General features: G+C 36.0%; 1 protein-coding gene across 1 annotated transcript; it reads left to right on the top strand.

The window, feature by feature from the left end:
- The first annotated feature begins 9,692 nt into the window (after positions 1 to 9,692).
- LOC118032855 (uncharacterized) lies at positions 9,693 to 22,172 on the top strand. The gene is made up of 2 exons (XM_035037631.2): positions 9,693 to 10,146; positions 21,762 to 22,172. The coding sequence occupies exons 1-2, from the start codon at positions 9,771 to 9,773 to the stop codon at positions 21,947 to 21,949; spliced, it is 564 nt and encodes a 187-aa protein (XP_034893522.2). The 5' UTR covers positions 9,693 to 9,770; the 3' UTR covers positions 21,950 to 22,172.
- Positions 22,173 to 22,857: the final 685 nt, after the last annotated feature.

The raw sequence follows: 22,857 nt of genomic DNA, 5'->3' as shown, positions 1-22,857 counted from the left end.
TTTCCTGGAAAAAAAAATGGAGGTCATTTGGACTTCTACAACTCCAGATATGAGCCAAACACTGAATAGTGTTCGGGCTGCAGGATAGATTCGGACTTCTCCGTTGTTGCTATAATTTGGACTTGAAAATGGCCTTCTTAGATCTTGATGAAAACATGAAAGTTGTAGGCTTATATCTTACTGAATCTGTGTAACAATTTGAGGTCATTTGGACATCTAGAACTCGAGATATGACCTAATTACCAAACAGTGTTCCAGTTTGGACTACACCAACATCTCTTTTTTAAGTTTGGCCTTCTCTTTGTTCTTTCAATTTCAATACTTGAACTCATCAATCAATCCTTTGATTTATGTGATAGACCTGCATTTAAGATGAATATTTACCATATATTAAGGCATTTTATAATATTAGACTTGTTATTATAAAACATGCTTTAGTTAAGGAGTTATTGATACTTTAAGTGCAAAATGATGATATAAAACCTTGATAAATATGCACTTTTAAGTACTAATCAGTGGGCGGGCTTATATTACTAGAAGGCCTGGAAGACTCCCCTTAACTCAGGTACATCAACATCAGCAAATATTTATTTACCATGGACCTCAAATTTCCACTATGTGAATGCCATAAATCACTAGTAATGAGGGATCTCCATACCGTGGAACCGTGGTAAAGGAGCCTGTTATAGCCATCCCATACCGTGGAGTCATGGTGAAGACCCTATTATTGCCATCAAATATTTTCCAGTGTTAAATGTACTTAAAAATGTATTTTTATTAAGGTTTTATATTATTATATTGCACTTAAAATATCATTAAATTTCATAACTTGAGCATGTTATAATAAAAAGTCTAATAATATAAGATATCTTTAATTTATGGTAAATGCTCATTTTAAATGCAGATATATCTCATAATTTAAAGTATTGATTGATATGTTTAATTATTGAAATTGAGAAGATAAAGAGAATGTTAAGTTTACAGAAGAGATGGTGATTTAATTCAAATTGGAACATTATTCGGTTATTGAATTATAACTGGAGCTATAAAACATGGATTTTAGTCTAGTTTATATGGATAGAATGCTAAGACATAGGGCTAAAACTTTCATGAGAGTTTAAGATTCAAAACATTCGTTTTTAAGTTCAAATTGTAGCAACAAAAGAAAAGTCGAAATCTGTCTTGTAGCCAAGATATTGTTCATTATTTAGTCCATATCTTGAGTTCTAGAAGTCCAAATAAGCTCATGCTTGTGTTGTTGGAAAGATGAGATAAATACCCAGAACTTTCATGAAGACTATCGATTCAAATTTTGATGTTAACAATGACGTTTTGTTCAGATAAAAAGATAATGGATGTCATCAAGTCAAGAGGTGGTCACTCGCTTAATAATTAGTCATCAAATCAATAGTTTTGAATTTTAGAATATAAAAGGACATTTTCCATGTATTTAGACATCTTGGTGTTCAGATCAAGATCTCTCTCTCTCTCTCTCTCTCTCTCTTTGTATTTTGTAATGTTTAACCTTTATTTTATATTATATTAATCTCTTGTTTATGCTTTTCATTTTCTTTACTATACTTAGTTAACTTATATCATGTTTATGTTCTTATATTGTTTATTTAAATTTTTCTTCTTCATAATGTTTAGCTAAGTTAATTTTGTCAAGGTGAAAAGGGTACACTAATGATGTATGAATAAATATAATATAAACTCAATATGGACTTTAATGTTTGATACTAATATATTTTGTATTTGTTATCTTACTCACTCTTAATACCTTGCTTGTTAAATGATTAATCTAGATTTGTGTTGTACAACCCTTGGTACAATAAATACTTGACACTTTCATAGCTTATTGTATGGTATAACCGACATTTGTGCTATGACAGAAACTTGATTTGTTGTTAACATAAGTTATCACCATGAATACTTGACCACATTTACAAGTATTGACATTACTCAAATAAGATAATTAATATAATCATGTTAATAATTTATAATCCAATTGGAACCTCCTTTGTGTGTGATTTCAAATTGAGTAATAAAAAGAGTTTATACTATATTTATTTGAAATACTATTAGTGAATTCTCTAAAATTGATAATTGTTTTATCCTTGTTTAATCCTCACATCAATATCACTTCTAAAAAATTCTCTTCAACTCCTTTTCAATTGTTGTTTATAATTTTATATAGTTCACCTCCCTGTGGTTCGACTCCGGTATTGCCGGATTATTTATTACTTCAACACTCCTGCACTTAGGATAAGACATTAATCTTTTGATCGTATCACCGGGCTAGACCCAGCCCAATGCAAAAAGAAAAAAAGAAAAAAAGAGTGGGTCAGACCTAGGCCTCAAGCCTAGCCTAGCCTGCTTATTGAGGGTGTGTTTGACAAAACACACCTTTGTGCATTTCTCATGTATTTTATTCTCCTTTTGTGTTGATATCTAGCCAAAAAACCCCCCTTTTGATATTAGAAAATTCCAAAAATATTTAGGGATCTTCATTGATTTATTTATGGTCCCCTTGCATGTTGTTTTATTTTTTTTTCTTTGTGTATTGTTTTTCTATGTTGCATGTTCAATCTACAAACCATTACTGTTAAATGTGAACATGTTATGCAATGCATTTTTTCCTTCTTGTCTAAAAAGAGTAAATAAAAAAGGTAAACAAAAGAGAAAGGTATAAGAAAATAATATGTACCACAAAATCTCTATTAACCAGTTAGGATTTCTATTGATCAATATTAGGTAGCGACTCCTTTAACTAGATATTTTCCTTTAAAAAATAAGATGTCAGATATCTCTTTTTTTTTCATTAAATTTTTTTAATTGATCGCCGCGATGTCTGGGCATGACAATAGGTACCAGGACATCATATCCCAAAACATTATCATTCTCCCCAATGAAATACCATATTAATATATATATATATAAATGATATTTGTTCCTCATTAATAATCATATCAGGAATATTTATCCCTTATTAATGTTATTAAAGAAAATTACTCTCCAATCTCTACACTCAAATAAAAAGACGAGATTTATGGGCTATAAATATCTTATGAATCACCCAAGTAAGAGGTTCATATTTTCTATTCTCAACATACATGTACCTTTTTTAGATATAATCATTGTTGTCATACCAAAACAATAACAAACAACTTTTTTTTTTTTTCATATTTATTACACTTTCCCTCTATAAAAATAGTGACTTAAGCATCAAAGGTTCCTTAAATCCACCAATATGAAATTTTTTCATAGGTATCAAGAGCATTATATCAAGCCAACATCTTTCTTTACTATAAAAAATGAAAGTAATTATAAAAACACTTGATTAAATTATAATTTAACCACTAAATAATCTTATTCCTAATCATCTTAGATTTGAGAATATCATCATAACCTAACAACCAACAACTTTCTCAATGCCCATCCAACAACAAAGAGGCTATATAGTGGGGTGCATAACATGTTCAATGTAGAGAAGACGCTTTCAAATTATGCGAGCGAGCCAAATCATAGCACGCCACTATTGAAATCTACAATGGATTTCCCTCTACGTGCACACGAGAACAATAAATTCACTAGATAAATTATTATTATTATTATTATTATTATTAGGTCATACTTTGCTTAAGTTAATAAGAGTAATTAAATCCTTTATATTGATAATTTCACTTTTTTTATGTGTTTATATGATATCTTCAGAGTCATACTCTTTAAAAGTGAAAATGTATTAGTGGGTTAAAGCCATCTATGTTGTTTATCACTTTTCATGGAAAATACTAGGGTTGTCAGGTACCACTTTAAGAAAATTATTGGGGAATCCAACTATTGATGTACTGATAGTTGTCCATTGAAGGCTAAGCACAATGACACAATATTTAATGTGGTCTGACAAACTGCCTACATCCAAAAGAGAAAAGCTAATATTATTAGAGATACAGAGAAAGAGTTACAATACACATGAAGGAGAAGGATCACTTCACTCAAACTCAACTCCCATTACTCACACTCACTACTACACAAGGCAGCAAGGCTGCTGCCCTTGACAGCCCCTCTTTCTCTCTTATTCTCTTTACTTTACACTCTCTCTCTCATTTTACTCTCAAATAATGTCTCTATTTATAGACATCAATGATAAGACAACTTGGCCCTAATTTATGGCACAAATGGTGGCAGCACATGGGTTGCATCATTTTTATCAAATGGTTGGTACAACTTCCATTATAGCCTTTTGATAATGACAACCAGTTGAGAAATAATTAGGAGGCTTAACCTAATAGGTTAGCCAACCCTTTCTATATATATGAGTAGGGCAATATACAATAGTAAAGGTGGAGATTACCACATAAGAATATGACTACAATATTTCCTATATAATTACATTCTATAATACGCCCCCTCAAGCTGAGGGTGGAGGATCAACCCGAAGCTTGAATTTAAAAGTAGTAAATGAAGCAGCAGGAAGTGGCTTAGTGAAGACATCGGCAAGTTGATCCTGAGAGGAAATAAAACGAATCTGAATCTCCTTCTTCGCAACTCTATCTCGGACAAAAATGATAATCAATCTCAATATGTTTTGTGCGAGCATGAAATATAGGGTTTGCGGACAAATACGTGGCACCAAGGTTGTCACACCAGATAATAGGAAGCAGAATGAGTCGGAATCTGAAGATCCGTTAACAAGTACTGAAGCCAGATAACTTCAGCCGTGCCATCGGCTAAGGCTTTGTACTCAGCTTCCGTCGAAGAACGAGCAACAGTGCGTTGCTTACTCGATTTCCATGAAATTGGCCGTCTGACCAAAGAACACAAGATAACCACCTGTAGACTTTTCTATCCTCAATACTACCTGCCCAATCTGCATCTGTAAAACCGTGTAAAGCAAAGGAAGAGCTGCGAGTAATATGTAAACCATGTGATGCCGTACCACGGAGATAACGCAAGATGCGTTTCACGGCAGCCCAATGGGATTCTGTAGGAGCATGCATAAATTGACAGACCCGGTTAACAGCAAAGCAAATATCCGGGCGTGTGAAAGTGAGATATTGGAGAGCACCAACAAGTTGCCGAAAACGAGTAGCATCAGAAAACAATGGATCCGGCATAATGGTGGCTTTGGATGCCGAAATAGGAGTATCAACTGGTTTACAGGATAACATACCAGCTCGTGTGAGGATATCAAGTGTATATTTATGTTGACAAAGCATAAGTCCCAGACTAGTACACTGCACTTCAAATACCCAAGAAATAATGAACATCACCCAAATCCCGAAGTTTAAATTCAGAGCTCAGTAGCTGAATGAGTCGTTGTAAGCAGAGTTCCATTATTACCCGTAAGCAGAATATCATCAACATAAACCAAAAGATAACAAATGTCACTACCAACCGAGAAGATAAACAATGAGGTATCCACTTTAGAAGCACGGAAACCAATGGATAATAGAAAATCATTCAGACGAGTGTACCAAGCCCGCGGAGCCTGTTTTAACCCATATAGAGATTTATGCAATCGACATACATGACCTGGGAGTGCAGAATCAACAAAACCTGGAGGTTGTTTCATGTAAACCTCTTCATCAAGGACTCCATTTAGAAATGCATTATGAATGTCAAGCTGATGAATTTTCCAACCACTCGAAACTGCAATGGAGAACACTAAGCGGACTGTTGCCTGTTTGATAACAGGACTAAAAGTTTCTGAGTAATCAATACCTTCTTGCTGAGTGAAGCCCCTAGCAACCAGGCGCGCCTTATACCTCTCAATGCTACCATCAGATTTGCGTTTAATTTTGTAGACCCATCGGCTACCAACAACATTCATGGACGGATGAAATGGCACTAAAGTCCATGTTCTGTTTGCGCGTAAGGCTTGAATTTCCTCTCGCATAGCATTATGCCACGCCTCATATCTGTTAGCATCAGGAAAAATAAGTGGCTCATGCGAGGGAGGAGAAGATACCCGACTGAAGGAAGCAGCAGAGGTGGCTGCCGTGGTGGTGATCAGCGCTGTCTCGGACGAAGAACCATGGGGTGTTTAGGAGCAGCGGGACATGGAGTAGCAACACCTGTACCTGGAATGTGCTGAAGAGGATAAGAGGAGAGATCAACACAAAGTTGCAGACCAGGAGGTGAAGCCGGGGAGGTGCGAGGTTGTGCCGCAACTGAATCCTGCAAGTCAGAACCTGTTCCTGCACAATAATCATTGGAAAGACAAGCATGTGGTGATAGTATGGCTGTGTGGGGTGGTGAGGCAGGGTCGGCTAAATCAACGGGCAGGGAAGCAAGCTGGGGGTTGCGGCAAGGGGCAAAGGTGAGTTGTGTGTTTTTGCCGAGTTGGGAAGGAAGAGGCTGAAAACAGGAAGGGGGTTGCAGTGATGGAAGATAGGTAGGTGGAGTTGGGGGAACCGGGGGTGTTGTTACCTGTTCAGACTTTTGAAAAGGAAAGACACATTCATGAAAACGAACATGACGGGAGACATAGACACGACCAGACTCTAAATCAAGACACCGATAACCAAGATGAGACGAGCTATAGCCTAAAAACACACAAGGAGAAGATCGAAAATCTAATTTATGAGCATGATATGGACGTAAAAATGGAAAACAAAGACACCCAAAGTGCGTAGAAAATTATAATCAGGAGTGCGATGAAACAGACACGCAAAAGGAGATTTATTTTGAAGAACAGGAGTAGGCATGCGATTAATAAGATAGACCGATGATTCCATAACATAGTTCCAAAAACGCAATGGGGCATTACAAACTGTCCTAAGAGGGTTAGGCCAGTTTCGACAATATGTCTATGACGACGTTCAACTGTGCCATTTTGTTCATGAGTATGAGGAACAAATTAATCGATGATGAATACCAATTGTTTGAAAAATGTATTTAATTTACGATATTCACCACCCCAATCAGTTTGAACAGATTTAATTTTAAGAGAAAACTGACGCTCAACAAGTGTCTGAAAACGTTGAAACGTGGAAAATACATCAGATTTCGCAACAAGCGGATAATACCAGATATATTTAGTGTGCGCATCAACAAAGATAACAAAATAACGAAAACCATCAGAAGAAAAAACATTGGAGCAGGACCCCAAACATCACTAAAAATTAATTCAAGTGGGGTAGAAGTTTTGTGACCCGTCGGTCGTAATGACAAACGGGATGACTTGCCTAAAGGACATGCTTGACATTGAGTAAAAAGATCGTTTAGACGTACAAATAATTTTATTATCAGAAACTAACAAATTTAGAATGCGAGGAGTTGGATGACCTAAACGACGATGCCACAAAGTCGGCAGTCGCGGAAATGCAAGGAGACCAAAAAAGCTTGAGGAACTGACGTAGCCGAGGACTCGGAGAGAACATAAAGACCATCATGACTCCGACCGGAAAGAAGAACTTCCTTAGTGACGAGATCCTTCACATAAAACACAGAATCGTGAAATTCAAAATAAACATGATTATCACGACAGAATTTCTGAACAGATAACAACGGTTTGGTAATGTGAGGCACACGAAGAACATTAGTTAATGTAAACAAGCGTTTGGGGGAATATAAAGTAGTATGTCCAACATGGGATATGTCAAGGGCCTTACCATCACCAACATGCAAGAAATCATTACCAAGATAAGGAGCAGAATCAGTTAGAGTTGCAAGATCAGGCGTCACATGTTGATTCGCGCCGGTGTCGGGAAACCAAGTCGTTGCAGCAGAATCATTCGCAACAGCAAGGTGAGCAGAGGGCTCCTGTGTGCTGCTGCGAAACTGATAGCATTGAAGAGCTGAATGGCCAGGAGTGGAACATAATTGGCAGCGGACATGTCCAGACCACTGCCCCTGATTTGGCCGAAAATCTGCAGCAGCGGTGCGCCTGTTCTGCCACTGATTTTGCCTCCAATCTGCAGCGGAATGACCTCTGTTTGGGGCCTGAAATCGGTTGGTGTTTGAGTGCCAATTACCTCTAGAACGTCCCCTGTTTCGGCTGTGATTAGTCATGGCATAATAAGCAGAATTCGGAGGTGTTGGCAGCAATGGTGGCTGCTGCGGCAGAGAAGAAGAAGACAGCAGTGATGAAGAGGATGAACCGACAGCCATGGAGTGAAAAGAGTTCTTGTGCAGAAACTCATGGGTAAGGAGATGGCTATGAAGATCAGCATACGATAGCGGTTCAGCCTTGGTTATGAGACTAGTTACCAAGTCTTTGAACTCACCGCGAAGTCCACGAAACACATAGAGATTGAAATCTTCAAGGGACATTGGGCGACCAGCAGCAGCCAATTCGTCAAATAACGATTTGGCTTGCTGCATATACATACTAACCGATGCATCACCTTGCCGAAGGTCTTGAAAGGAGCCATGTAGTTGCATGATCCGAGAATTAGATGGAGAGGCAAGTGCCTTCTCAAGCGTGCGCCAAACACAATGTGAAGTAGAACAATCGACGACAAGATGCAGCACATCCACGGAAAGAGAGGAGAGAAGAGCACTCAAAATAAGTTGATCTTGTTGCTTCCAACGAAGAAAAGAGGGGCTGATGGCAGAAGAAGAATCAGCCGAAGCATCAATCATATGAGATGGAGGACACGGCAAGGAGCCGTCAACAAACTGAAAAACACCTTGACCAAGGAGATATGGCTTCATTTGCATTCTCCAATAAAGATAGTTGGTGTTCGTAAGTTTCAACGACACAACATGGTGGGTGTTTGATAGAGGAACCATTGGAGATTGTGTTCCCATAAGAGGCAGAGGAACGGCAGAGCCAGCAGCAGGAAGAGGGCTGGCCGGTGATGATGCATCACCGGTGGAGGGAGAGGTTGGAGCAACGGCGGCAGGAGGAGAGTCCATGGGGGAGAAAATTAGGGCCGGCTGCAAAGAGAGAAAATATTAGGAGGCTCTGATACCAAGTTGAGAAATAATTAGGAGGCTTAACCTAATAGGTTAGCCAACCCTTTCTATATATATGAGTAGGGCAATATACAATAGTAAAGGTGGAGATTACCACATAAGAATATGACTACAATATTTCCTATATAATTACATTCTATAATACAACCCTATTTCTTAGGGTAGGTTGCAAAGTTGTTGCTTATTAATGACAATATCCCAACAAAAATGATATCTTTTGGAAAGTTATGAGAACCTGAGGCATATAATAAATACATTATATCTTAATTTTAACACATGAAGGGTGGGATCAGAACCCATTTTCCTATTGTTATTAACAAAGGGGAAAGCCACAACTAATTGTTTGTACTATAATATTGCAATGGAAAGATATCAAATGACTGTCCATTATTACAGAATCTAGCACATCCTTAAAGTGCCCTCACTGATTATTTTGCATTAATGAGTAGGACACATCTTCAATGGTTGTTAAGTAGTAATTCTGTTTTGTTGAATTCACTTAAAAATACGGAACTTGTTCTTGATATTTGAAATACAGAATTTATTCTAGTAGTGCAAGTAGCCTAGCTATATACCAGAGCTTGTATTGCATCAACAGTCAAGCTAACAACAGTGTCTGACTGGATAGATTGGTATGCTTGTGGACATGGAATCAGCTAAAGTGTAGAACCCCATATCTTTTGAAAGCCTCTGTTGACTGTGATGGGTCCGTAAAGCAGGAAGCTAGCTACAAGCTGCCTGCTTTCTGCACATATATATAACGCTTCCCCGATTACTTATTTTGTACCAAGGCAAACAATATTCTAGTGTTAATTGTTCTTTGAATTATAGTGTTATTTGCACTTATGGCACCTCAGGAAGATCGCCTCACAAGGATAGGAATCCAAAGTTCTGCTCTGATCGAGGAGAGCCATGGTGGGCGGCCTTACATTACTAGAAGACCTGGAAGACTCCCCTTAACTCAGATACATCAACATCATACATACCAACAACAGCAAATATTTATTTACCATGGAGCTCAAATTTCCACTGTGCGGATGCCAGAAATCACTAGTAATGAGGTAGCTCCATACCGTGGAACCATGGTGAAGGAGCCTGTTATAGCCATCCCATACCGTGGAGCCATGGTGAAGGAGCCTGTTATAGCCATCCCATACCGTGGAACCATGGTGAAGGAGCCTGTTATAGCCATCCCATACCGTGGAGCCATGGTGAAGGAGCCTGTTATTGCCAGGAATGAGGCAGGTCAAAATTATGGTGGTCTGGAGAAACAGCCTGTTATCACCAGCGACGAGGCAGCTAAGTACTATGGTGGCTTTGTAATAATGGAGCATGGTAGGAAGAAACAATTTCGTTCAGCTTATTAGGGTTCATATAATATAAGTTACAAAACGTACTTCTTGTCATATATGGAAGTATATAAATCTGAGACGAATGGTCTTTGAATCACCAGGTCTCTTACCCGTATAGGTAAAGTACATGTTCTCAAGTTGGCCTCCAAAAGAACCTTGTAATCTCTATATAGTTTTCTTATCTATATAATGCAATCTGCTGTGCTATACTCTCTCTCTCTCTCTCTCTCTCTCTCTCTCTCTGTTAGCGTGTGTGTGCTGTGGTGATCTTTTTTACTTCAGATAAGCCTAGGGCACGCCTTAATTGGAGAACAGCAGCTAACAGAAGGAGAAAAGAACGAGGGGAAGGAAAATACAAACCCATAGGCAAATTAAAGCCAAGGAAACAGGAAAGGACAAAACAGCACATACGGAATTGAAAAACAGAAAAGAAAAGCCTTCAATATCCATCCACAGAAAGCATAAATGCAGGAATGCAAACCCAGCAGCTAGTCCTTCACAGCCAAAGCATATGAAGGATTACGTACCTTGGCGATCTGCATATAGTTTTGCTTTTTTGCACACAGAACTGTGCCCTGAGGATGGTGAAGGTGTTAAGATTTTAGCTGTTTTATGGTAATTCAATAAATTCCTATCAGTTAGGTAGACAGTTGGTTTTTTTCTTATTCATTAGGAAACCCCCGATTATTAAGTGCTGTTAATTGTGAGAATAGATGTCACTTTATTCTCTAGTTTTCAGTTAGTTACATTTTATATTTAACTGGACTTCATGTCAATGAATGATATCATATAGTTTCCCTTTCCTCATTCTGCAAACTTAATTTTATGACAAGTGGTAACAGAGCCTTGCATTGGGGCTTGATTTGAAAAAGCAGCAACTTTCATTCTTGCCGCAACAAGATAATCAATGGCTTTTGAAAACAACTTTGTACAACCTGCAATTCCACGCTTCAATGGTCATTATGATCATTAAAGTATGTTGATGGAAAATTTTCTGCGATTCAAGAAATATTGGACTCTCGTGGAAACCGGCATTGTTGAGCTTGCTAGTGAGATTGTTTTGACAAAAGCACAAAGACAAACGTTGGAGGATCAGATATTAAAGGATTTGAAGACAAAGAAGTATTTGTTTCAAGCAATAGATCGTGCCATTCTCGAAACCATTTTAAAGGAGGACACTGCTAAAGACATTTGGGATTCGATGAAGAAAAAGTATCAAGGCACTACACGAGTGAAACGTGCGCAACTCCAAGCTCTTCGCAAAGAGTTTGAAATTCTTCACATGAAGGAAGGAGAGTCAGTTAATGATTACTTTTCAAGAACACTGTCAATTGCAAACAAAATATGCATTCATGGAGAGAGTTTGGAAGATGTTACAGTCATTGAAAAAATTCTTCGCTCAATGACACACAATTTTGATTATGTGGTGTGTGCCATTGAAGAATCAAATGACATTGATAGTCTTTCGATTGATGTGTTGCAAAGCTTACTGTTAGTTCATGAGCAAAGGATGATAAAAAATGTTGTGGAGGAGCAAGCCTTGAAGGTCACTACTTATGAAGGAACTACTTCTCTAGGAAGAGGTAGAGGACTTGGGGGATTTCGAGGAAGAGGCGGAGGCAGAGGATGCCAACTTCCCTACAATCAAGGAGTACAATTTGATAAGGCGAGTGTGGAACGTTACCATTGTCACAAGCTTGGCCACTATTAGTACAAATGCAATGATAAAAAGAAGGAAACCAAGGTAAATTTTGCTGAGACTGAAGGAGAAATGCTCTTGATGGCTTACATTGACAAGAGGGAGAATTCATCAGGTGATACTTGGTATTTAGATTCGGGTTGTAGCAACCACATGTGTGGAAACAAGTCTTTGTTTTATTACTTGGATGAAACATTTAGAGAAACTATGAAACATGGGAACAACTCCTGCATGTCTGTCATGAGGAAAGGGGATATCAAATTCCATATGAAAAACAACATTATGCAAACAATTACTAGTGTCTTTTATGTCCCAGATTTGAAAAGTAATCTCATCAGTATGGGCCAACTGCAAGAGAGGGGTTATATCATCATCATCCAACAAAGTCGGTGTCAAATTCATCATCCAGAGAAGGCCTAATAGCAGAAGCAAAAATGACAACCAATCATATGTTCCCTATGTATATTCAGGATGATGTCCAGAAGTGTCTCACAACAAAAGTGCAAGATTCAACATGGTTGTGGCATCTTCGGTATGGTCATTTGAGTTTCAAAGGCTTGAAAACCTTACATGAGAAAAACATGGTGGAAGGACTGCCTAAAATTAATTATCCCACATAAATGTGTGAAGATTGTATTGTTGGTAAAGAACATCGTGTTTCTTTCCTACAAGGAAAAACATGGAGAGCTGAGCAAATCTTACAGTTGGTTCATTCAGACATTTATGGACCAATCAATCCAACATCGAATGGAAATAAAAGGTACTTCATTACCTTTATTGATGATTATAGTAAAAAAATATGGGTTTATTTCTTGCAAGATAAATTTGAAGCTTTTATTGTTTTTAAAAGCTTTAAGGCTCGTTTCGAAAAGGAATTTGACAAGTATATTCGGACCCTTCGTATGGATCGTGGTGGTGAATTTAACTCAAATAATTTTGCAAGTTTTTGTGAATTACATGGAATACGCAGGCAACTTACTGCTACATACACACCGCAACAAAATGGCGTGGCAGAAAGAAAGAATCAGATGATTATGAACATGGTACGAAACATGTTGGTAAAAAAAAGTATTCCAAAGAATTTTTGGCTAGAAGCAGTCAATTAGAGTGTTCATGTACTCAGCCGAGGTCCTACCCTTGCTGTAAAAAACATAACGCCACAAGAAGCTTGGAGTCAAGTTAGGCCATCAGTTAATCACTTCAGAATGTTCGGGTGTATAGCATATACACATGTTCCAGATAAAATGAGAATAAGCTTGATGATAAGAGTGTGAAGTGTGTCTATATTGGGGTTAGTGAAGAATCCAAGGCGTACATGTTATATAATCCCATTACCAAGAAAATAATCATCAACCGAGACGTTCAGTTTGAAGAAGAAAACACATGGGACTGGAGCAGTACTGAACAACAACAAAGTTTAATTGATCTAGAGGAAGTTGGTGGAGAAATTAATCAGCCATTGAAATCTTCCCTTGAAAGTCAGGAGCCTGAATCATAATTGCAGCTTCCTAGTCAGTCCATTGTAGAAGTCTCACCAATGTTCTCAGCAAGTGCCTTAATTCCAAATGAAAATCAAGCGTCTAACTCAGAACCACAATGACAAAGGAAAAGACCATCTTAAATGACAGATTATGTGAATGGAGATGAATTATCTAATGAAGATACTATTGCTCATTTTGCTTTATCTGTAGGCTTCGATCCTATGTTGTTTAGAGAAGCAGTGAAAGAAGAAAAGTGAAAAAGAGCCATGGATGCAGAGATCCAAGCTATAGAGAAGAATGAGACTTGGGAGTTAACCGATCTTCCTGAAAAGCAAAAAATCATTGGTGTAAAGTGGATTTATAGACAAAGCTGACTGAAAAAGGAGAAATTGACAAGTTCAAAGCAAGGTTGGTTGTGAAAGGCTACAATCAAAAGTATGGAGTTGATTATCAAGAGATTTTTGCACCTGTTGCAAGAAAAAATACAATTCGGCTGGTTGTTTCATTAGCTGCACAAAACTCATGGCCTATTTTCCAACTTGATGTGAAATCAACCTTCCTTAATGGTGAACTAATTAAGCAAGTTTACATTGAGCAGCCCCCCGGTTATGTGATAAAAAGGTGATGAACATAAGGTTTATAAATTGAAGAAGGCTTTATATGGACTGAAACAGGCATCTTGAGCTTGGTACAATTGTATAGAATCATACTTTGAAAAGGCAGGTTTCAACAAATGTCCATATGTTGATGATCTTATCTTCACAGGCAATGATGAGACTATGTGTATTGATTTTAAGAATTCTATGATGGCTGATTTTGACATGATTGATCTGGGAAAGATGAAATATTTTGTTGGTATAGAAGTAGCACAAACAACTACCAGATTCTTTACTGGGCAAAAGAAATATGCTTAAGAGGTTTTGGAAAGGTTTCACATGGAGAATTGTAATCTAGTTGGGACTCCAATTGAACCAGGATTGAAGCTCTCAAGAGATCTTGATGGAGAGAGGGTTGATAGTACTTAGTTTAAACAAATGTAATTGACAGCCACCCGACCTGATATTATGTATGCAGTGTGTCTGATTAGCAGGTGTATTGAAAAGCCAACAGAGCTGCATCTCAAAGCTGCTAAAAGAGTGTTTTGTTACTTGAAAGGAACCACTGATTTCAGTATTTTCTATAAGAAAAATAAAGGATCTATTCTATCTGGTTTCCCTGACAGCGATTATGCTGGTGATTTAGACAATAGGTGAAGTACATCAGGCCATGTGTTTATAATGGGTTCAGGTACCATATCATAGGCTTCAAAAAAGCAACAAGTTGTTACACTGTCCAGAACTGAAGCAGAGTTCATAGCTGCAAAAACTTCTACATGTCAAGCAATTTGGTTGAGAAGGATTCTTGAAGAATTACAATTTTATCAACATGGGCCTACTTTGATTCATTGTGATAATAACTCAACTATCAAACTCTCCAGGAATCCAGTTTTACATGGAAAAAGTAAACATATAGATGTGAGGTATCATTTTCTTTGTAATCTTGTAACAGAAAAAATCATTGATCTGGTTTATTGTTGAAGTGAAGATCAAGTTGCAGATATCCTGACTAAATCTCTAAAGTTGAAAGCATTTGAGAAGTTGTGTGGATTGGTTGGAGTATGTTCAAATCCTTTCTTTAAACTGACTGCATAGATAGCATTTAGTTTAAGGGAAGGTGTTAAGATTTTAGCCTTTTTTTTTTTGTAATTCAATAAATTCCTATCAATTAGGAAGATTGTTGGTTTTTTAATTTATTTATTAGGAAACCCCGATTATGAAGTGCTGTTAATTGTGGGAATAGATATTGCTTTATTCTCTAGTTTTTAGTTACTTACATTTTATATTTAACTGGACTTCATGTCAATGAATGATATCGTATAATTTCCCTTTCCTCATTCTGCAAACTTAATTTTACAACAGAAGGGCAATTCCTCGTGCTGAAGAGGCCATTCATGTTTGTTGTGGCGATAATTGTAGGCCATTCATCTTTGAAAAACAGAAAAGAAAAGCCTTGCAATAGGATATGTTCATTAATTCAATGCTAAACAACATGTGAAAGTTATGTGCTCGCCCCCAACAAACCACCGATAAATCTTGTGAAATGCACATGATTTTTTAAGAACCTGTCTTATTCTTTGATTAAAAAAAATCTCAAATTAATTAATAGAGAGATTTCTTCAATTTGAAATCGACAAAAAAATAAAAAATAAAATTAAATGCACGTGGAATTGATGATCCTTAATTAGGGGTGATTATTTTTTACTTGGTTTGGTTTCTATAAAAAAAAAAGTAACCAAACTGAATTTTTTTTAAAAAAAACCAAAATCAATTCAAATCGACCAGTTTTAGTTTTTTTATGAAAAAAACCGGTTTTTTCTATTTAGCTCAGTTTTTTTTGGTTTGGTTAAGTTTTTTTTTGTTTTAGGCTTATAAAATCGCAACCAAACTGGTTGGTTTTTCAAAATTTTAATCTGTTTTTTTTACGGTTTGTTTTTTTTTTTATTTTTTTTTTAAATTTTTCTTGGTTTAATCAGTTTTTAAGATTTTTTACTCACCCTTATCCTCAATAGTGAAGATTCTATTAAAGAGTAATGGATATGAGAGAAATTAGTTATAGAGATTTTGACTCGAAGAAAACCTAATTTGAGGTGTTACACTATCCATGCTGGTAGATCCAAATAATCAATGAATGTTCTAAATTGGGAGATTATGTCAAATTAAGAAAATGAATATAGAAGAATTAGTTAAAGAAATTTCTGTTTATATGTATGTGGTTACCTGTAATTTATGATTAACAAATATTGGAAAAGTGTGGTAGAATTTATACATGAGATTTTGATGTGGTTTTTACTGGATTTAAGAAAAATGTAAATCTAAATATCCTTAGTTAATTTCACCATTGAAATGAAATCAAAATAGAGCACTTATAAATGAATTTAAAAGAAATGTAAATAATAAAAAAAAATCATATTAGCTAAAAGGTTTTATATGGACTCGCCTCTAATAATAGAAAAATTGCATATAATTGGATTTGTGTTTTTGTTTTGTTTAAAAAAAAAAATCAGCCCACAAAAAGAAAATTATAGCTAACAGTATATATTCCTTCCTGATCTGTCAATTATATATATATATATATTCCGATATTCATGAACTCTTTATTGATCCAAATTCTATGCCATATATTGGATTATATTTTGAATGAAAATGAAATTAAATATGCTTTCACATGGATTTGCTAGAATATTGAAGTAAAAGCATCAAACAATTCTTATCTGCCTTGCCAACCCTATGACATTAATTATCTTTGTCCACCCCATCTATTGACCAGAATATTTCAAGCTTACACTATAAATATAGCAACACTGGCTCTGGGGAATTTTTCCAGAACACAAAAAATTGGTAGAAACAGAATTTTTTTTTTTTTTCCTAGCCAGTCCTTAAGATCCATTTTGGAGCATCTTGTGGTTTAGTCCAAAGGTCATTGTTAGTCTTCATATTTGCGGTGTGTTTGGAAGTGTGGTAACAGTTTTTTGTAAAGTCTTTTTCATTCAAAACATATCAAAATAATATATTTTTTATTTTAAAAAAAATATTTTTAACATCAGCATATTAAAATAATTTAAAAATATCAAAAAAATATGAGTATGATAGTGGTTGTTTTTTATAGTACTTTTTATTCCAAAATACATCAAAATAATATTTTTTTTAAAAAAATTCTTTTTAACATCAGCACATCAAAATAATCTAAAAATATCAAAAAAAATATTAATTTGAAACAAAGAAAAAAATAAAAAAAAAATTAATTTTTTTTAAATACTTTCAAAATACAATGCTAACACACATCATTCAAGCAATATATATATATATATATATATATATAATTTAATTAGAGTTAATTTGGCAACATATAGATATAGATATTGTGGGAGGAGGGAAAACAATATATTAGAATCTTCCCTTGAAGAAAAGAAACAACGTTAAATGTTCAAAGTTACTCTCAACTTTATCATAAAGAAATATAAGAAACTAAACTATAATGCTAATAAAAAATATATAAAAAAGTTAAATCACACTTGTTGAGGCGCCAATTAAATAATACAGTAAAAGGAGATGAATATTGTTTAAGTTGTTTCTTTTATTCAAAAAATAATATTTTTACCTGTCAATTTATGATAAATGCAAATTACCTCATATGATTCAACGATCATACTACTTGTAACTTCAACACTAAAACTAAGCAAACTTAAAAAATTGGCTCACTCTCTCTCTTTACATGAAAACACTAAAAGATTTTACAATTTTACCGACGGAAATATTCTATTGGTGTGTGATTACGAGTTCGTCGGTAATTTATTCATTGACGTCTTCACCAACGAAATACATCCGTTGGCTTTTCTTTCGTCGTTAATTCCACATTCCGTCACTATATTGATCGGTAACATAAAGCAATATTTGCCGATGGTTTTTACAGACGGAATTTGCGCCCTAAAAAAAGGTTTTCCACTTGAAATATACCGACGGATTTATCCTATCGGTGATAGCGTGATTGACCAATGGACACATTCCGTCGGTAACGTTGTCGGTGAGTGTTTGAAATTCCGACTGAAGATATCTGTCTGTAAATTTGTTGGTCATTGTGGCAGATTCAGTCAAATGCCGACAGATTAATTCCGTTAGTAAATCTATCGGTGAGTGTATGAAATACCGACCGAATATATCTGTCTGTAAATTCGTCGATGAATGTGGCAGCTACTGTCAAATGCCGACGGATTCATTCCGTTGGTAAAACCCTTTGTAATATTTTTAAATTTTTTTAAAAAAAAATTATTTAGAATACATAATATAAAATTATATAAATTAATGGTAATAAAAAACAATTATGCAAATAAAATTTCTATTAAACATCAAAAACAAAAAAATAAAGTTAAATAATATTCATTACAAACTGAATGTGTTTCAAAAAAAAATATTAAATGAAAAATAAATAATATTTATTACAAATTAATATAAAGGAGGAGGAGGAGGAGGCTGATAGTTATATGACCAAAAAAAATGAAGCGCACATGTTTCACTCTATGATGCCATGTTCATGACCATTTCGCAAAGCTATTCATGATCCGCTTTTTGTTATGCATACTACGATTTTTTTTGTTGTGCATGCTCCGCTTTGAGTTATGCATACTCTGCTGATAGGTGGTCGTATTTTTCGATGAGATGAGTCGTGTGTTGCTACAAGGCCATGAACTCCTTAGATTGGGTGCTCGATATTGATTGGGAGCTCCTAACTGTTGAAACACTACAGGCCGCCCACAAGTTGTCGGTCGTAGTGTTGGAGAGCTCGTAAACTCGATTTTTATCGGGCCTACCAGACGATCCAACCTCCATCCACAAATCCGGATCGAATTCCGGATGGGTCAAAGGATCGTCCCCATATATGTCCCTCAACTGATTATTATAGGTCTCTTGAAAATAAAAAAAGTAATCATCATATTCAATTCAATAAAATATAATAACTTACAAAATAAAATGGTGGAACAAACATACCACAAAATATTGACCATGGTTGTCCACGAACTGTTGCGTCCCCTTTTGGTGGTCTTGACTCTGCACGTGCGTCTTCACAAACAACTCTATTGGGCTCGGCTCATGTCCAATGGACGTAGCCTACAATGAAAAAAGATTTATTAACAACAAATTAATTTAATGATATTTTTCATTTTAATTAATCTTACCATTACAGTGGACCTCTCCATTGTTCACATGCAACGTGAACATTGGAGAGGCAAGTGCAACAAACGAAGAAGGAGGTTGAGGAGGAGAGGGAAGAAGGCTGACTTGTGGTTGCGTAGAGGCAATGCTGATGGAGGAAACGACACTGTTGTCGCGGCGACACTGTTGGTGGCCGGCGGTGCTCCTCCTCCTCCTTCTCCCTCCTTTGTTTTTTTTCTTCTTCTCTTTTTTCTTTCCTTTTCTCCTCCTCTTTTCTCTCTTTTCTGCTCTTTGTTCTTCCCCTCTTTCTTCTCCTCTCTTGTTCTGTTCTCTCTCTTCTCTCATTGTCTCTCTCTCTGTCCCTCCTTTTTTCTCCCCCCCTGTTTTTATAGGCAAAAACAGGGGGGAACGTGGCTAGAGCGGCCACTGTGCTGCCGCCCCTCCACCGCCTGTCCAACATGTGGAAAGCTTTTGGGCAAGTGGGTGTCCTTAGTCGGCGTCTTTTTCATACTTTTTAGAGGAAGAAAGTCGGTGAAAACAAGGGGAAGAAAAATCTTCTTCTTCCCCTGCCTCGCACATCCAGGGGAAGAAGAAAGGTTATAGTGCCGTTCAAAACGACACTGTTTTGGGCTCTTGTGTTTTTTTTTATTTGTAAACAGTGCATGAAATGGCGTCGTTTTAGACAAAACGTGTCGTTTCATTTAAAAGAAAAAGGCGGCAAAATGTTTTACATTTCACATTGATCTTCAATTTGTAATTTGTTTAATTAAGTCCTAAATTGCAATTTTGATTAAAAAAAAACAATGCAATTACATTCCTGCTAAAAATCCAATAGCGGCCCTGAAGTTGGCTGCCTTATTCACTGTGATCCTTGGTCTTGAATTAGTGCAATTTGACCCTCAATTGAGCAATAAACTTTTAATTTTTTCAATTTAGCTCCTGATCTGGTTTTAAATGCAGCCTCTCTATTTACACGCGTTTTTCATTTTGGTCCTTGGTTTTTGATTTCTTTAATTAAGTCCCTAATTGGCCATCAAACTTCAATATTTATGCAATTAAGCTCCTGATTTGACCAAATTAACTCTCAAAAATTATAATTTGACACCAGAACTTTAATTTCTTCTAATTAGAGCCCAAATTAACTTCAAAATCAATTTTTCTTGCAATCAAAACCTCTAAAAATTCAATTAAATCTTCAATAAAATTTAATTGAGTCCATAAACATCTGATTTTGGACTTTTCTTCCTAAAATTGAATTTTCTTTGTCAACAAGGCTATCATCAGTCCATAAAATATTGCCAAATTTTAATTTTTATATTTTTTAAACCTTCTCAATCAAATTTGGACCATTTTTTTTAGTGTTTTGACATCCTTTTTTACTGTCATATTTTTTGATAATATTTTTTATTTTATTTTATTATTTTTTGTGCGAGGAACAAAAAATGTATTACAACAATTATTATTATTATTATTATTATTATTATTATTATTATTATTATTATTATTAAGGTCATACTTTGCTTAAGTTACTAAGAGTAATTAAATCCTTTATATCGACAATTTCACTTTTTTTGTGTGTGTTTATATGATATCTTTAGAGTCGTCTTCTTTAAAAGTGAAAATGTATTAGTGGGTGAAAGCCATCTATGTTGTATATCAATTTTCATGGAAAATACTAGAGTTGTCAGGTACCCCTCCAAGAAAATGATCTCTCTTGGAAAGTTCTGAGAATCTGAGGCATATAATACATTATATCTTAATCTTAACACATGAACCCCTGTGGTGGGATCAGAACCAAGAAAACTGTATGTGCTCTAATGGAAAGATAAAGTGTCCAGAATGCCTTCCAAATATAATTGTGTGTCCATATCTATAAGATATCAAATGATTGTCCATTATTACAGAATCTAACACATCTTCAATGGTTGTTAACTAGTAATTCTGTTTTGTTGAATTCACTTAAAAATACGGAACTTGTTCTTGATATTTGAAATACAGAATTTATTCTAGTTGTGCAAGTAGCCTTACTGTATACCAGTGCTTGTATTGCATCAACAGTCAAGCTAACAACAGTGTATCTGACTGGATAGATTGGTATGCTTGTGGACATGGAATCAGCTAAAGTGTAGAACCCCATATCTTTTGAAAGCCTCTGTTGACTGTGATGGGTCCGTAAAGCAGGAAGCTAGCTACAAGCTGCCTGCTTTCTGCACATATATATAACGCTTCCCCGATTACTTATTTTGTACCAAGGCAAACAATATTCTAGTGTTAATTGTTCTTTGAATTATAGTGTTATTTTCACTTATGGCACCTCAGGAAGATCGCCTCACAAGGATAGGAATCCAAAGCTCTGCTCTGATCGAGGAGAGCCATGGTGGGTGGCCTTACATTACTAGAAGGCCTGGAAGACTCCCCTTAACTCAGGTACATCAACATCATATATACCAACACCAGCAAATATTGATTTACCATGGAGCTCAAATTTCCACTGTGCGGATGCCAGAAATCACTAGTAATGAGGTAGCTCCATACCGTGGAGCCATGGTGAAGGAGCCTGTTATAGCCATCCCATACCGTGGAGCCATGGTGAAGGAGCCTGTTATTTCCAGGAATGAGGCAGGTCAAAATTATGGTGGTCTGGAGAAACAGCCTGTTATCACCAGCGACGAGGCAGCTAAGTACTATGGTGGCTTTGTAATAGTGGAGCATGGTAGGAAGAAACAATTTCGTTCAGCTTATTAGGGTTCATATAATATAAGTTACAAAACGTACTTCTTGTCATATATGGAAGTATATAAATCCGAGACGAATGGTCTTTGAATCACCAGGTCTCTTACCCGTATAGGTAAACTACATGTGCTCAAGTTGGCCTCCAAAAGAACCTTGTAATCTCTATATATCTTTAGGGCTCCTGTTGTCACATATATAGTTTTCTTATCTATATAATGCAATCTGCTTTGCTATACTCTCTCTCTCTCTCTCTATTTGTTAGCGTGTGTGTGCTGTGGTGATCTTTTTTACTTCAAGTAAGCCTAAGGCACGCCTTAATTGGAGAACAGCAGCTAACAGAAGGAGAAAAGAACGAGGGGAAGGAAAATACAAACCCATAGGCAAATTAAAGCCAAGGAAACAGGAAAGGACAAAACAGCACATACGGAATTGAAAAACAGAAAAGAAAAGCCTTCAATATCCATCCACAGAAAGCATAAATGCAGGAATGCAAACCCAGCAGCTAGTCCTTCACAGCCAAAGCATATGAGGGATTACGTACGTTGGTGATCTGCATATAGTTTTGCTTTTTTGCATACAGAACTATGCCCTGAGGATGGTGAAGGTGTTAAGATTTTAGCCCTTTTTTTGTAATTCAATAAATTCCTATCAGTTAGGAAGACTGTTGGTTTTTTTCTTATTCATTAGGAAACCCCTGATTATTAAGTGGTGTTAATTGTGAGAATAGATGTCGCTTTATTCTCTAGTTTTCAGTTATTTACATTTTATATTTAGGACTTTATGTCAATGAATGATATCGTATAGTTTTCCTTTCCTCATTCTGCAAACTTAATTTTATGACAAGTGGTATTAGAGCCTCCCATTGGGGCTTGATTTGAAAAAGCAGCAGCTTTCATTCTTGCCACAGCAAGATAATCAAT

Source organism: Populus alba, chromosome 8 (assembly GCF_005239225.2).
Source record: "Populus alba chromosome 8, ASM523922v2, whole genome shotgun sequence".
NCBI classification, from domain to species: domain Eukaryota; kingdom Viridiplantae; phylum Streptophyta; class Magnoliopsida; order Malpighiales; family Salicaceae; genus Populus; species Populus alba.
The sequence above is the reverse complement of the archived record's forward strand: the minus strand, read 5'-3'. Positions and strand labels throughout refer to the sequence as shown.